Source organism: Parasteatoda tepidariorum, chromosome 5 (genome assembly GCF_043381705.1).
Source record: "Parasteatoda tepidariorum isolate YZ-2023 chromosome 5, CAS_Ptep_4.0, whole genome shotgun sequence".
Classification (NCBI taxonomy): Eukaryota; Metazoa; Arthropoda; class Arachnida; order Araneae; family Theridiidae; genus Parasteatoda; species Parasteatoda tepidariorum.
Genome location: NC_092208.1, coordinates 63,006,660 through 63,022,700, shown reverse-complemented (window position 1 = coordinate 63,022,700; position 16,041 = coordinate 63,006,660). Strand labels below are relative to the sequence as shown.

At 28.8% G+C, this 16,041-nt stretch overlaps 1 protein-coding gene across 19 annotated transcripts in view; it reads left to right on the top strand.

Annotated features, from left to right (window-relative positions):
- Positions 1-3,113, top strand: part of LOC107452693 (eya transcriptional coactivator and phosphatase 2) — a 145,024-nt gene extending 141,911 nt beyond the window's left edge. For all 19 annotated transcript variants that reach the window (XM_071181542.1, XM_071181541.1, XM_071181539.1 and 16 more), the window contains one exon: positions 350-3,113. In XM_071181542.1, the coding sequence (XP_071037643.1) occupies positions 350-430 (81 nt within the window). In that variant the 3' untranslated portion in view covers positions 431-3,113. The remainder of the gene's footprint in view (positions 1-349) is intronic.
- The last annotated feature ends 12,928 nt before the right edge of the window (positions 3,114-16,041 follow it).

Sequence of the window (16,041 nt, the reverse complement as noted above, 5' to 3'; positions counted from 1 at the left end):
CATTAGAGTGTACCGGCCTTTGGCTACTAATTGAAAATGTAAATTTTCAGATCTATTGACATTTTATGATGAATCGCTTAAAATTCAAGTTACAGTACCCTCAGCATGGGATGTGAATACAAAGCTTTTTATTTAAAAAACGAACAAAAAAACAAAGAATAGCAAAGCAGTCAATAATTTAAGACAACCACAAACGAACAAAACAAAAGTAACTTATATAATTTGTTCCATATTTGTAAAGCTACCTCTATATTTATGTCTGACCTCTTTAAGATATGAAATAATTCAAAAACTTATCATCTCGGTTTCATGTCCATGTATTTGTTAAAATCTATTCTTTTATTTTCAGATGAATTTTCCCTTCTGGAGGGTAAGCAGTCATTCAGACCTTGCAGCTCTTCATCATGCATTAGATTTAGGACATCTGTGAAGTGATTTCATATTTTTATCAAGGTTCTCCAAAGATTAAATAAAATGCATCCCCTAGCGGATTGCCTTTTCCGCTCTCACGATCAAAGCCTTCTTGACTGAACTAGCTTTCGTGTACAAAAATTGATCGAGGAGGCTTAAAAAAATATGGGTGCAATACCGAGAGACATATGAATGACACCTGTAATCATTCCAAGACTACGACACCAAGAATGAATGACTATGTCAACTCATTTACTCAAATGAAATGACACTCCTGTATAAAAGTCATCAGATTGTAGACACTTTCAATCATTGCACAAAGATCTCTCTATATTTTTAGATCAGTGTTTCTTCTGCAGACTGTTCGAAATATATCAGTTCCTTTCTAAAAAAGCTCGAATTCGGAGAAGCGGGGCTTCTGAGGTGGTTTTTTCTTTGGAATACATCTTGGATTCGACTGATGAAAGACTGTGTTGTACATATATATAAAAAAAAAAATATGAATGAATATTTTGATGACAAAAAAGACTTTCTTATTTTGACTGTTGTAACCAAATTGGACAATCTTTGAAAGCTTTGATTGATAGATTTGATTGTTTAATAGGCAAATCTGTTTCCCGCAATGACCTGATCCAAGATTGCTTTGAAAAGCACTTGTTAATTTGTAAACTTATGATATGTTTTTCCATTCTTTTTGGAAAATATGAAACTTAAAAATGGTCCTTTTTTTTGTAATTATGCACACAGTTTTAAAAATGAATAAAATGTGATGCATTATCTGATTTCAATAATAGTTTTCTTTTTTAGTTATTTAGGAATTATAGGAAGAAAAAAAAATGCTTGTAATATTGTGAAATGTAGTGATAGCGAATTTAAGTTTTTCCCCCTCCTCTACGTATAAAACAATTTTGCTGAATTTTATTTTGAACTACAATATCACAATATCTGTGATAATTAAGTAAGCATCCAATATTTTTTATTTCAAAATTCCTGTTTTAAGGAAAATGTGTTTTATGTATTCAATAAAAATGTTAAGTGTGTTACAAATTATTAAAGATAATGATAATTGTGCATGTTAAATTTCATTATTTGGCTCTTTTTTATAAAACTTGCTAAAACAGTTTAATCTCTTCTAAGAACTTAAGGTATGAAACTAGTCTGAAGTATATAAATTGAAAAAGTCTAGAATTATATAAATATATCAGTTTTCATCATATTTAGAGATAATCATTATATTCAGATTTATTAACTACTTTAGAGTTTTCGTAACTTCTATGGATTTCATTTCCATTTTTACAGAATAAAGGATAGTTTTTAAAAACTACGGACAGAAGCAATTTCCCTCTTTTTATTGAATCCTATTCTGGTAAATGTTTTTGTTAAATGCCCAACTCCTTATTGTAAGCGTCGTTTAAACAAATTGGAATAAACTTATTTATTGTGACCAAACAAATCCATTAATTTCTCCCTTAATTAAGTTGCAAAAAGTATTTTCCGATAATTTTTGTAAATTCTGACTGTCTTTGTCGGCCTTGGAGATATGTCTTAGACTAATTGAAAATATGACTCTTTGGAAATGTAACCTTCATTTTGCAATGTGCCAGGCTAATTGAAAAAGTCACAAGTCACTTGTATTTTTATTTGTGTCTGATATTTTTCAAGCTTATTAAAATCAACGCACATGTCTTTGGGCAAATTAATAAATGTACAAAGACTTATAAACTTACTAAATCAACCTGACTTAGACTCATTGAAACGGTCATATGAATAAAGAAACACTTTGAATAAAAAAGCATAGAGAATCAAATTAATTGATCTGATAGTTAGAATATTATTAAGCACTTGCGCTAATTTGATACATTTTCGAATGAGCCTAAAAGCATTTTATCTAATTTTAAATTTCCCAGAAGTATCTAGGCTTTTGGCAATTTCTCTAAAAAGTGTTACATAGATTAAAAAATTATAGAAAATATTTTCCCAACAGCTAAGTGCATTGACGAACGAGGACGGTTTGCAAATAGCCAAATTTTCCAATAAGCCTATAACGTGCATATACTGATACTTTAAAAAACTAAACATTTACTAAAAAAAGTAAATTTTTGAATTATCAAATAAAAAATTAACATTTAAATATACTACGGAATTAACTCCGTAAATACGAAAAATTAAAAACTACGTTCAGTGGAAAAGAATCACTTGGTAGTCATTTTTATTTTATTTCCAAAAGAATTCAGAAATGTTGTAAAATCAATTTATAATAAATTCAGTCCTGATAATCAATGACTATTTACTTAAATAATTTGTTTATTTAATTATGCTATTCAATAAATACTTAGCGGTATTTACAATAAAATGATTTCCTTTTTTTTTTCTTCTTCCAATTTTTATTTCTGAGAAGCTGAATGATTCCAGGTTTTTACTTTTAAAGAATATCAACCAAAGGAATTATTGTATAGAAAAATTATGTAAATAACTTGTATGGAAAAAGTAAGGCACCTATTTCTTACATCACTTATCTGAAGCGAAATATGCAAAGCGAATATGAAATTTTATCTGTATTTTGTAATTTGTAAAGAGCAGTTAGAGAATTTCGAAAACATTTTCGAATTTTTGTTTCTGTAATATGCTAACTGAAATTCTTTATGTAGTTATTATTTTATTTGTAAGGAAATAAAATAAATATGGTTTATTTCTGTGCTTTACTTTATTTGTTATCAGTTATTTAAAAAGTTTATTATAGTGTGAATTAAAGTAAAGTTAATCTGTCATAAACAATACTCGTTTTTCAAAGTTAACAAAAATTAACATAATTCACATTACATCAAATATCAGAAACATTTCAAACCATAAGTTGGATTGTTGGATATAGAATTAACAGCAAAAGAGCCAGAAATTCGTATTTTGCACCCAGGTTAAATAGCATTACTTACTTAAGATAAGGAAATCAAATGTTATTGTTAACTAACTTAAATGCAGGAAAGACAAAGGTAAACAAACATTCGCTGGAACCTTGAGACCGTTTTATTGACCAGAATTTACTTGAAGAAAATTATTCTATAGGAAAAACGTTAACAAATATGCATTTAGCATGGTTTCTAGAAGATCTGTCGCCAAAGAGAATACAAATGACATTGTATTCTCTTGCCTTACACATGAAACAAAACTAGCCCCTATTTTATTGTAACTGTAGTTCGAAGGTAATTGAATATAATTCTAAAATTAGATGTAGTAAAATTCGAAGTTGAAAAAAAATTTTCCAAATTCAAATTATCACATTTATTGTTTTGTTATATAATCATAAGCAAATAACACTATTTCAATAAATGACATTATATTAAAGCTTGTATTTGATGGAAACAATTCGTCATTTTTAATTATTTCAAGATTAATTCCCCGAGATAATATTAATTGATCTGAACATGGTAATTATATTATATGGGCTATACAATTGAAACAAAAATATTAATTTTTTTCTTCGTAAATTTAAAATTAATCCTTGTATAGTAATTTAAAGTAAATTTATTAATTTAAAATAAAGTAAGTTAGCAATTTTTTTGAAAAAATACCTAATTATAATGAAACAGCTTTTTAATTACTTAAAATTAAAGCTAAATAGCAGTAATCATTAAAATTAGTTGCATTAAGATGAATTCTTACTGAAACAGATTCCAAAAAAATAAATGCTTGCAAAATATGATAATCGAAAGTTTAGAAAAGTGAAACATATGGAATTTTCATGCAAAAGGATAAACAATAACAAGACAGCATAAGTTTCATAAACAAAAATAATAGCAAAAATGCAACCAAGGATGATAAAAAGAAAGGCTTTAAAACAATTAAGTTACATATTTTTTGGTGGTTGAGAAAGAAAGTATAAATCATCATATATTTTGAAGTGTTAGGAACCTCACTTTAGAAATAAAATACATTTGTTTGGTGTAAATAACATTTTATATTTCCCTAAAGAAACAAGCAAAATATTATTTTAAAAATTAAATTTTGAAGGAAATTTAAAATATGAAATAAAATTAAACGCGACAAATACTGTTTCTTATAATAAATTAAACCACGGGAAATAATTGGAATTAAAAGAAAGTTTATCATATTTTTTGCGTCAAGGAGACAGGAGTTTCTCAGTTAAGAAATAAAAGCATTTGTTTGTTAATTTTGGTGTAAATAACATTTGATATTCCCCTGAAAAAATAAACAAAAATTGATTTTAAATAAACATCAATTTTTGAAGAATTCATAAACTATGAAATAAAATTAAACGTGAAAAATAATATTTCTTATAATAGATAAAACCACATGAAATACTGGGATTTAAAATGAAATAAAACTATAAGCTAAAAATATTTAATAACATTGATACTTATTTATAAATATTGTTTTTGGATAATTCCATACTCATTGTTTTGAAAGATATAACTATCAATAGTTACTCACAAAATAAAAGTGCAAAAATTCATTTTAAACATACCTGTCATTCACTGATTATCTTACAAAGGAGAAAGCATTTTCTTTCCTGTGCATTCCTTTAATTGTAAACATTGTCTCCTACAACAGAAAAACAACATAAGATTATGTGCATATTTATTCTAAACATATATCGTTTAGCTTTTTCTTCTGCACAGAGCTAAAAAAACGCGTTAAGAAAATGGACGCAGCTCGAAATGTGCCTTTTCAGTAAACGCAGTATTTCATTCGGACTTTTCCTCACCTGTTTTTTTTTTTTTTTTTTTTTTTTTTTTTTTTTTNTTTTTTTTTTTTTTTTTTTTTTCTTTTTTTTTTTTAAATACTAAGCATAATTTTACTAGGCTAAGTCCCAGACTTCGGATTCAGAAGTATTTCGGTATATTACAAATGAAATTTTTCAGGTATTCTCATCGCATTTAGAATATCAGAGATGATTGTGCTCCGGAAAAGTTCGGATTTTTCCCTAACAACGATCCCGAAATCCAAGGTCCAAAAGTTTCAAGATTTCATCGATCACATTTATGTATAAAAAATTCTTGTATGATTTATTTAAAAATATTAGAACTAGAATTTATACTTGGCATCTCTTTCATTAGAAAATATTTTTTTCTGGTATAATAATAAATGTGATTAGAGAGAAAAGTAAACTTATACAAAATTATTAATTTAAATTATGCTGCATATCATATATTAAGAATTTATTTCATGTTGTGAAAATATCTATTATTTAAATTTATAAAGAAATTAATTTTTTTAAATGCGTCATTAATGATTTTACTCAAGAAATTTTCAAGATGTTTGAGTTGGCCTCGCAGTCACCACTGGAATATACAATGCAAAAAATTATAGTATAAGTATTACCGTACAATTTTAACGGACAACAAAACCTGATGAACTGTAATTTTTACAGTAATATTTACTGTAAAATCACTGCAATTAAATGAATATTATTGTAAAAATTACGGTATAAAAATTTACGTTCAAAATAGATTTAGCAGATGATGCACCCAGGGTACTAGTTTTATTTTTTTTAACGTAATTTGATCCAGAATTTTTCACAGTAGTATAAACGATAAAGAAGTTTTTTAAAATCTAAATTCGTGCTATGTAACTTTAGTACCACTGTTGTAAATAAAGACCCATGACAACCTTCTAAAAATTTCTGTTCACTTGTTGGCATGCTTTAAAAAAAATATGAAACAGGTGATTTATGGAAATGTAAGAAATCACATTACGGATTTATTTTTATCCATTATTAGTTAAAGGAAAATAAAACAATTTTTATGAGAGAAGTTTGAAAAACGGAATCAAAAGCTATGTCCATTTTCTTGAATGAACATATGTCCAAATCCTTGGAAAGGATGGATTTTATGAGAGAAGTTTGAAAAATGGAATCAAATGCTATGTCCATTTTCTTGAATGAACATATGTCCATCCTTTCCAAGGATTTTGAACCGTGTCTATATTTTAAACGCGTATTTTGAGTTGTGTTTAATAATTAAAGCGATATATTAGTTATCTTTTCATTGTACAGTACAGAACCCGTTATCCGGAAATCAGAAAACCGGAAAACCAAAAAACCGGAACGAAATTCGGTAAATTTTCCCGCCATTTTTAAATTTTTTTTTCTTCCTCATAAGATATTAGGATTTTTCTTTCTTTTTTGAAAGATGTTTACCATACCATCATTTTAGAAATAATCATTACTGTATTAATTCATCGTTTTTTCTTCTTTTTAAGATTATTTCCTAATATTTATTTTTTTAGTTGGGTTTAACAATAAAAAAAACGGCTTTTTGTAGCGATTCAGAAAACCGGAAAAATCAGTTATCCGGAATAGCGATGGTCCCGATCGTTCCGGATAATGGGTTCCCTACTGTACAATTTTTTATATGGTGGGCAGTTAATTTACTCAAGTAGAGTCAAAACGTCATAATTTTATAGGACAATTATCAAACACTTAAGCTAAAAGTTCGTTTATTTCGCATATACTTTATGTTTTTATGTTACTGTATAAACGCGTTATGTTACTGTATATTATTCGTGTGTTCTTAAATTCTTAATTTTGACTTGAAATGTTAAAATAACGACACTGCATATTTTTCTCGCTTTCAATAATTCCAGGTATTGAGCTCACTTACGATCGTAACTTAGTAATTACATAATTCTCAAATTTTGTTTTCTTACATCTTATTGTTAAGAAAGTAATGATTCGTGCTTTCTTTTGCCTTTTGTCTGAAACTAGTGACTTTCAATCGTTAAATAGGTAAGTAATTGGAGCACCGCAAATGATTTTAGTCGGATAGTTCTAAGGTTATTGGTTTCATTTATTTACGAGAAAACGGAGAAAATATGATTGCATATTTCACGCGATAGTAAAAAGTGTTTCTCATTGACGGCTGTACTTTCCAATGTTTCTTCGTCACATTTTAAAACTAGGGTGTCATGCATTTACTTTTCAATTTTACAGCTGTAACTTTTTTTTCAATCGAAATGTGAGCTGATTTTAATCACCCAATGCTTCTTATTGTAATGCAACTAAAGATGAGGCAGGCTGGCCCAAGACCGTTACTCCGGGAGCGGACCAATCAAAGCTTCGACTTGTTTATTAAAAAAAACATTTATTAAGATCAAATTAAACTTGTGATCACCTTATAGAGATGGTCAGCTTAACAGGTTTTGCAATAAATTTTTAAAACTTTCAAACTCAACAAATATACAAATGAGCTAATATTGTTTCAGTTTTAAGTATTAAACTTTTTTAATTTACTAAACATGAAAAATTATAAGGTATAATAATTTTACGTATCTGACATATTAAATCCTATCGAAGTTCGGACGGGCCCAAATTCAAAATCATCAGTATGTGTCTTCATAAAATTTCACTGAAAAAAGTTCCGGCTCAAATTAGGGTATAAAGTACCTGCACTTCGGGTGCATCATCTGAAAAATCCCTTTTATGTAAAATCCATTTTTTCCGTAAAATATTATGCCATAATTTTTACAGTACATATATTTAATTGGAAAGATTCGTGATTTTACGATAATTATTTCTGTAAAAATTACGGTATATTAGATTTTTTGTTCCTTAGCATGTTTCGGTAAAAACTGATTTTATGGTAAAAAGTACCGGCATCCTGAGTGCCAGTACTTTTTACCCTAATTTGATCCGGAATTTTTTACAATATCTGCCGAGGTCATTTTTGAGGGCAAAGTGTTACATAAAAGAATCATGAGACGTTTATGAACCACGTTAAATAGTATATTTTCGTTTGAAAACTATCACTGTCTTCTGAGTTGCCTTTAAATTTAGAAAACCACAAGTGTTTTGATGCCTTGGTATTTAAATATTTTTACAACATATAAAAAGTTTACAAAACGAAATAATAGATCTGTATATCGTATCAAATTTTAAAAAGTAAAAATAAAATTAAATCTCAGTATGAAAACATTTTGTATTTAGTTCCAAAAAAAAAACTTTCATTCAGTTAAATTTCTGAAATAGGACGAAATTTAATCCAATATCAAACCTTTAATCAGTTCTTACTTTTAAATAGAGTTATGACGCTCCAAGACAAGATTTATTCTTAAAGAAATTTTAAAATTTCATTAAGAATAAATAAAATATTCTAGATACGGTTTTCTATTATTAGCAATTTTAATAATATTAAAGATCATAATTTGCAAGAAGCTAAATAAATACATTCTATAACAAAAAAATCGACTCACCAAGAAGGAGTTGTCCGATTGAAACAAAAATTGGTGGATAGGAAGACAATGTGCAGAATAGTAAATGATTAAAATTTCACAACAATTGAAAAATTTATTGCAAAGTTACAGTAACAAGTTCAATAAGGTGTTGACCCGCCTCTAGCCTGGATACAAGCAGCCAAACGGCGTGGCGTAGACCGATAAAGCTCCCGGATGATCTCTTGCGGTATTTCCTGCCGAATTCGATCCAATTGTCGAACGAGGTTATGAACATTCCGTGCCAGATGCAATCGCCATCCCATCATATCCCAGACATGTTCGATGGGAGAGAGATCTGGTGATCTGGCAGGCCAAGGAAGAGTTTGACAATCTTGCAGACAGTTCATAGCAACATGTGCCGTATGTGGTCTGGCATTGTCCTGCTGAAAAACCAGCCCAGGGCGCTGCAAAAGGAACGGTAGCAAAACAGGTCTTAGGATGTGGTCGACATACCGCTGTGCAGTAAGTGTAACTCTAATGACGACCAGCGGGGTCTGGCTGTCAAAGGAAATGGAACCCCATACCATAATGCCTTGTTGAGGGCCGGTGTGGCGTGCAATAGTGAAGGCAGGACAGGATCCCCCCTCTGCCCTGTGCGTCTCCAAACACGTCTTCGATGATCGTCAGGACACAGTTGGAAGCGGGATTCGTCGCTAAAGACTATACGTCCCAGGTCCGCATCATTCCAGCCTGATCTGTTCAAAACATTCATGCATACGAAACTTCAAAGCAATCGGATGATTGCTTCTTGGTGCGTCGATTTTTTTGTTATAGAGTGTAATTTGGCAAGCGAAAGCATACTATACGTTCGAATTAAATTTCTCCTCGTTGGAATAAATATATTTACTTTCTTTTAAAGTAATATTCCTTTCTGATAAGAATAGGAAATATTTAAACGAATGAAAGTCACGCACAAACGTAATTCTGTGATTTAGCTGCTCTAAATAAAACTAAAATGGATTGCTTTAAAAAAGAAAAAAATAGATATTTGTAAGATTAATTTAAAAATCTCGCAACCTTACTACTTACTTCTAAGTATGACTGTAACATCAAAATTATTATGATGTATATCCCTTTTTAAAGTTTTGTTTATTTTTAAATATTAGCGTACATTTTTAAATATACTAGTTTATTTCTAATGGTCTAAATAAACTGTAAATAATCAGCGTAAGCGAAAATAAAGCAAATTTTTTTCAAATTTTTAACTTTATTACTCTATTATGACTTACACCAATTATAAAAATGTTCTCAAATCACCTTTTAAAAATTTAAATACTTCAAAAAATTTTATATATATTTTAATTTTTGGTGTAATTGAAAATATTTTATTTCCTCTATTATAATTTTTTGGTTTATTTCAAATATTTATATTTTTGTTTGCTCACTGTATTTATATTTTTGTTTGCTCACATATAATAAGCGTTTAAAATCTTTTTTTAAAAAATCTAAAATTAACATTTAATAATTTTTTCTTTTTTTATTACTTTTCAAAAAAATTATAAAATAAAATCTGAAAATATTTTACTGATATTTTGAATGAAAATTAAAGTAAAATAACTTAAACATGCATATTCAGGCAATTATTTTAAATAGATTTTGAGATAATCGTATTTAAATGGGAAAAACTATAAAATAATGATAATGGGAAAAAAAAGCTTTTAAAGCAACCGTCGTTAAATGTGAGGAAAAAAGACAAATTGCAACAGAAATTTTTTTCTTCTTCTTCTTTTTTTCTTTTTTACAGTAACAAAAAAATATTTGTGCTCTGAACCAGTTTTAAAAAATTTATCCACACATTAATTAAAATTTTTACACTTGTTCTAAAAATCATTTGTTGTAAGGCTTCTTTCAAAATAAATATATACTTATATTTTAAACGCTTTCGCGGGAATGCGTAGAAGAAATATAAAAAATTTCACCAAGAACAAAAATTTCCTACCAATAATTTGATAGTTTTTCCCTATTCTTCTCCACTCCTAAGCTGTTTGTCATTCTCTGAATTTCTGTTAATCTATCAATCATCACACTAATAAACACTTGAGAAAATAGTTTGTCCCCATTTCGGGAACACTGCCTAAAGAAAAGTATTTTTCCTTATTTTAAAATTGCTTCCTTAGAAACTAAATGGTAGGCCATTTGTCTGTCACTAAATTCACACAATTGATTATCGCACTTTTTTATTTTTTAGATTTCATTGTTTTTATCGCGGTCGCTTTACCGATCATGCAAATGTGAAACCAACTTGACGTCACTGTGAAAAATATACGCACCATTAATTTTTTTAAGAAAAAAATTATGCTGAAAAGTTTAATGGACTCGATAAAAATATTGATGAATTAATAAAAAAAATCTTACAATTTTAAATGCGCGCAAAAAAAAGTGAACATCCTAAATAACTTTTGATCTACTGATCAGATTTTTGTGTACTAGAACTCATTTGAAATTTGTTGAATATGTGTAATTTACCTCAATTTGCTTGTAGACACCCATATCAAGAAATAATTAGAGGTAATTTTTAAAGCGAATTTGATATGTGCGAATCTCTCTGATTTCAGTGTAAATATTTCTTTAGCATAAATGTGGACATTCTGCGAAATTATTATAAATTTTTGCTAAGCAGAATTCATTTGAAATTGGTTACATATTAAATATATAACGCTAATTAGCATGAAGACGACCACGTATGTCTAGAAATTATTAGAGAAATTTTTTTAAATGAATTCGATTAGACTAATTCACTTTTATTTTAGAGTACGTATGTCGCTAATGTAAGTCTAGACACTTAGCGAATGTAAAATAATTTTTTCTTACATATAATTCATATGAAACTAGTAGCATAGTAAAAAATGAAAGTTGTTCAGAAAGTCTCCTACATGTGCAGTTTTAAAAAGAATTTGTACAGTCCAAATAACTCTAAGAGTAAATATGTCGTTAATATAAGGGTGGGCATTTTGCGAATTTATTATAATTTTTGCTATGCGGAATTTAGTTAAAATTATTTACATATTGAAAAGTGATCGTCAAAATGATTAAATACAACCAAGCATGTCACGAAATAATTATAGAATAGTTTCTAGTTTCAAAAGAAATATTTGAATTTGTTTAGACAAAAATGATTCGAATTTATGAGTAAGCATATCGTTTATATGAGAATGGGCACTTAGCAAATTTATTATATATTTCTGCTATCCAGAATTTAGTTGAAATTGTCTATTTATTGAAAAGTGAACTTCAATATAATACCCATACTTGTCATTAAGTATTTATTGAATGGTTTTAAAAAGTATTTGTTTCGTCCAAATCACTCTAATATAAATTAAGTATGTCGTAAGGGTGAAAAATTTGCGAATTTAGTATAATTTTTTTTTCTATGTGGAATTCAGTTGAAATTGTTAAATCGTTGAAAAGTGAATGTCAATATGCTTGAAAATAACCGAACGTCAATATGCATGAAATATTTGTCAAATAGTTCTAAAACGATTCTGTTTAGTCCAAATCACTCTAATTTGAGAGCAAGTATGTCGTTTATATATTGGTGGACAATTTGCGAATTCAGTATAATTTTTTGCTATTCGGAATTACTTAAAATTGTTAACGTGTTGAAAAGTGAACGCCAATACGCACGAAAACAACCGAACGTCAATATGCATGAAATATTTATAGAATGGTTTTAGAAACAATTTATTTTGCCTAAATCACTCTAAATTAAGAGTACGTCACTTTAGATGTATTGCTTTGAAGCATTTTCCAACCCGTCTCACATCATATTTTAATAATTTGCGATTTACGCTCCTTCTCGGCTCCAAGTACATAAAGACTAGGACAAAAGAATTTTTTTTTAAAAAAACATTTCTAAACATATTATAGCATGAGTATTTGTTTTTGGAAAATTTGACACCCATCCTTTATCTTGATATTAAAATCAAAGCTTGTTCTCACACTGGAAAATTATAAAAAAATTAATAAACTGTCCCTTACATGAACCTCTCAAATGCAGCAATTAATATAGCGATGCAAATGAAACACGGAAATGAGTTATAACTATATATAGAGTTGAACACTTTAAATGCATTGCATTGAAGCTATTTCCAACCACGTCTCACATCATATTTTAATAATTTGGGACTTACGCTCCTTCTCGGCTCCAAGTACAGAAAGAAGTTTTTTTTTTAAAAACATTCATAAACATATTATAGCATGAGTATTTGTTTTTGGAAAATATGACACCCATCCTTTATCTTGATATTAAAATTACTCTTTCTCATACTAGAAAATTATAAAAAATAAATAAACTGCCCCTTACATGAACCTCTCAAATGCAGCAATTAATATATCTATGCAAGTGAGACACGAAAAAGAGTAATAATGATATATAGAGTTGACCACTTTGAATGTATTGCTTTGAAGCTTTTTCCAACACGACTCACATCATATTTTAATAATTTGCGATTTACGCTTCTTCTCGGCTCCAAGTACAGAATGACTAGGACAAAAGAATTTTCTTTAAAAAAACATTTATAAACATATTATAGCATAAGTATATGTTTTTGGAAAATTTGACACCCATCCTTTATCTTGATATTAAAATCAAAGCTCTTTCTCATACTAGAAAATTATAAAAAATTAATAATCTGCCCCTTACATGAACCTCTAAAATGCAGCAATTAATACATCTATGCAAGTGAAACACGAAAAAGAGTAATAACTATATATAGAGTTGAACACTTTGAGTGTATTGCTTTGAAGCTTTTTCCAACACGTCTCACATCATATTTAATAATTTGCGATTTACGCTCCTTCTCGGCTCCAAGTACAGAAAGACTAGGACAAAAGAATTTTTTTTGAAAACATTTATAAACATATTATAGCATAAGTACCCTTGTGCAAATTAATTGAAACAAACTTTTTTTTTTCGTGTTTTTTAAAGAAGATGTTTTGGGGTTGTTTTGGTTACGATGGGGTTGGACCTTTTCAGCCTATTGACGGTATGATGCGTTCTGAGCAGTACATTACTATTCTGGGTAAAAAAGCTGTTCCAGAGTTGAAGAAACGATACCCTGATGGAACAGGGATTTTTCAACAGGATTTAGCTCCTTGCCATACGTCCAAAATTGTCAAGAAATTCATGTCTGAGAATCAAATTGAGACATTGGAATGGCCAGGGAACTCTCCGGATATCAACCCAATTGAGAATCTCTGGGCCATATGCAAGAATCGCCTATTAAATATGGACTGTACAACTATGGAGAAGCTAATCACGGCGTTAATTCATGTGTGGTACAAGGACACAAATATTATAAATGACTGTAAAAAATTAGTGGAATCCATGCCGAATCGTGTCCAAATGTTAATAAAGTGTCGTGAAGATCCTATTATGTACTAAAAATTTTTGAGTTTGTATAAATTTTAATAAAATAGCATTTTCTCTTAGTTTTCTGAATTTATTGAGTTTGTTTCAATTAATTTGCACAAGGGTGTATGTTTTTGGAAAATTTGACACCCATCCTTTATCTTGATATTAAAAGCTCTTTCTCATACTAGAAAATTAGAAAAAATTAATAAACTGCCCCTTACATGAACCTCTCAAATGCAGCAATTAATATATTTATGCAAGTGAAACACGAAAATGAGTTGTAACGATGTATAGAGTTGAACACTTTGAATGTATTGCTTTGAAGTTTTTTGCAATCCCGTCTCACATCATATTTTAATAATTTGCGATTTACACGCCATCTCGGCTCCAATTACAGAAAGACTAGGACAAAAGAATTTTTTAAAAAAACATTTATAAACATATTATAGCATAAGTATATGTTTTTGGAAAATTCGACACCCATCCTTTATCTTGATATTAAAATTAAAGCTCTTTCTCATACTAGAAAATTATAAAAAATTAATATACTATCCCGTTAGATGAACCTCTCAAATGCAGCTATTAATATATCTATGCAAATGAAACACGAAAATGAGTAATAACGATATATAGAGCTGAACACTTTAAATGTATTACTTTGAGGCTTTTTCCAACCCGTCTCACATCATATTTTAATAATCTGCGAGTTTCTTCTCGGCTTTAAGTACTGAAAGGCTAGGACAGCTTCGTTCCAGGAAGGAAATTAAGCATACACTGTCCACTTTAACCGATTGAAGGGCCAGGGGAGCAATATAGTGATAGGTAGTGCTTTTTCGAAAAGTGATTTTAGACTAAATTGTTCCTTAGTATTGTTTCCACTTAGAGACTCTTTAAGTTTCTGGTATACTCACAAGAGGGCAGCAAAATGGACAGAAAAATCTATTTACATCCATAGAAGATTTGAAATTTTATATCAAAAAAGCAGTCCTGCAAAATTTGAAAAATGTGCCTTATCCGTGTATTACTCCAGGATCATCAATTACACAGTATTTTCTTGGAATTCATGATAGTCAATGTTGACCGCTGGCATGCATTATGCAGCGTCTAGTTATAAATTTTAATTCAACAACGAAAAGTTTTGTAAAAAGTTATTTTAACGCCTGAAGCTTACTTAAGAGGGTCATTTCACGCAGTGGAATACTTATCTTGTAATGCTAAAAAGTTTAATTTTTCTAAATTTGATAGTACACACAAGTCATTTTCTAAAATTTGATAGTGCACACTAGTTCTGAATTCTTTTTTTTTTGTAATAAGTAAGCAGTATTAATTGATTTAGCGAATTTGTTTTTAAAAAAATATTGATAAGAATATATTAAGAAACTATTTGTTTGATATCATACGAAAAAGTGTGAAAATATGTATAAAAAAGAAGCATCACCAATTTTCCAATAAAATTTTTTTGAATAAATTTTCTCCCTCCTCTAAGCATCTCCTTAAATTAATGTAAATATTATAAATGCAGACATTTAAGTTTATCGACGCAGTAATTTTACGAAATTTGTTCCTTTTTGTGTTGATATTTGTAGTTTTTTTTAAAGCTACTAAGAGGATTAACTATTAACGAGTGGAGGAAATAGCTTTAGAAAATGCATAAATACATCTTGAATACAAACTAGAATAAAATCTGAAATTGATTTAGAATCGTTAGACCTTGATCTCTATTGTGGAGTAAAAATTAAAACATGTAATTTTTGGTCAAAATATTTGAAATGACCCCCTTAAATAATAAATATAACAAGTTCCGCATAACAAAACTTTCATCCAAATGATATCTGATCATTAACTTAGCAGAACAATTAACATCTGTTTCGAAAAAAAAAACACAAAACAAATCTTCAAACTAATGATGTTATCAAAAAGAAGAAACAAGAAAGAAAAAATAAGTCACTAACCACTGAGCAGGTGAAATTAAAATTTGGCGAGAAAATGAAAAGATCGCCTAACATCTCACTGATACACAGACCGAGTTTTCTCGGGCGGGACGTTTACTC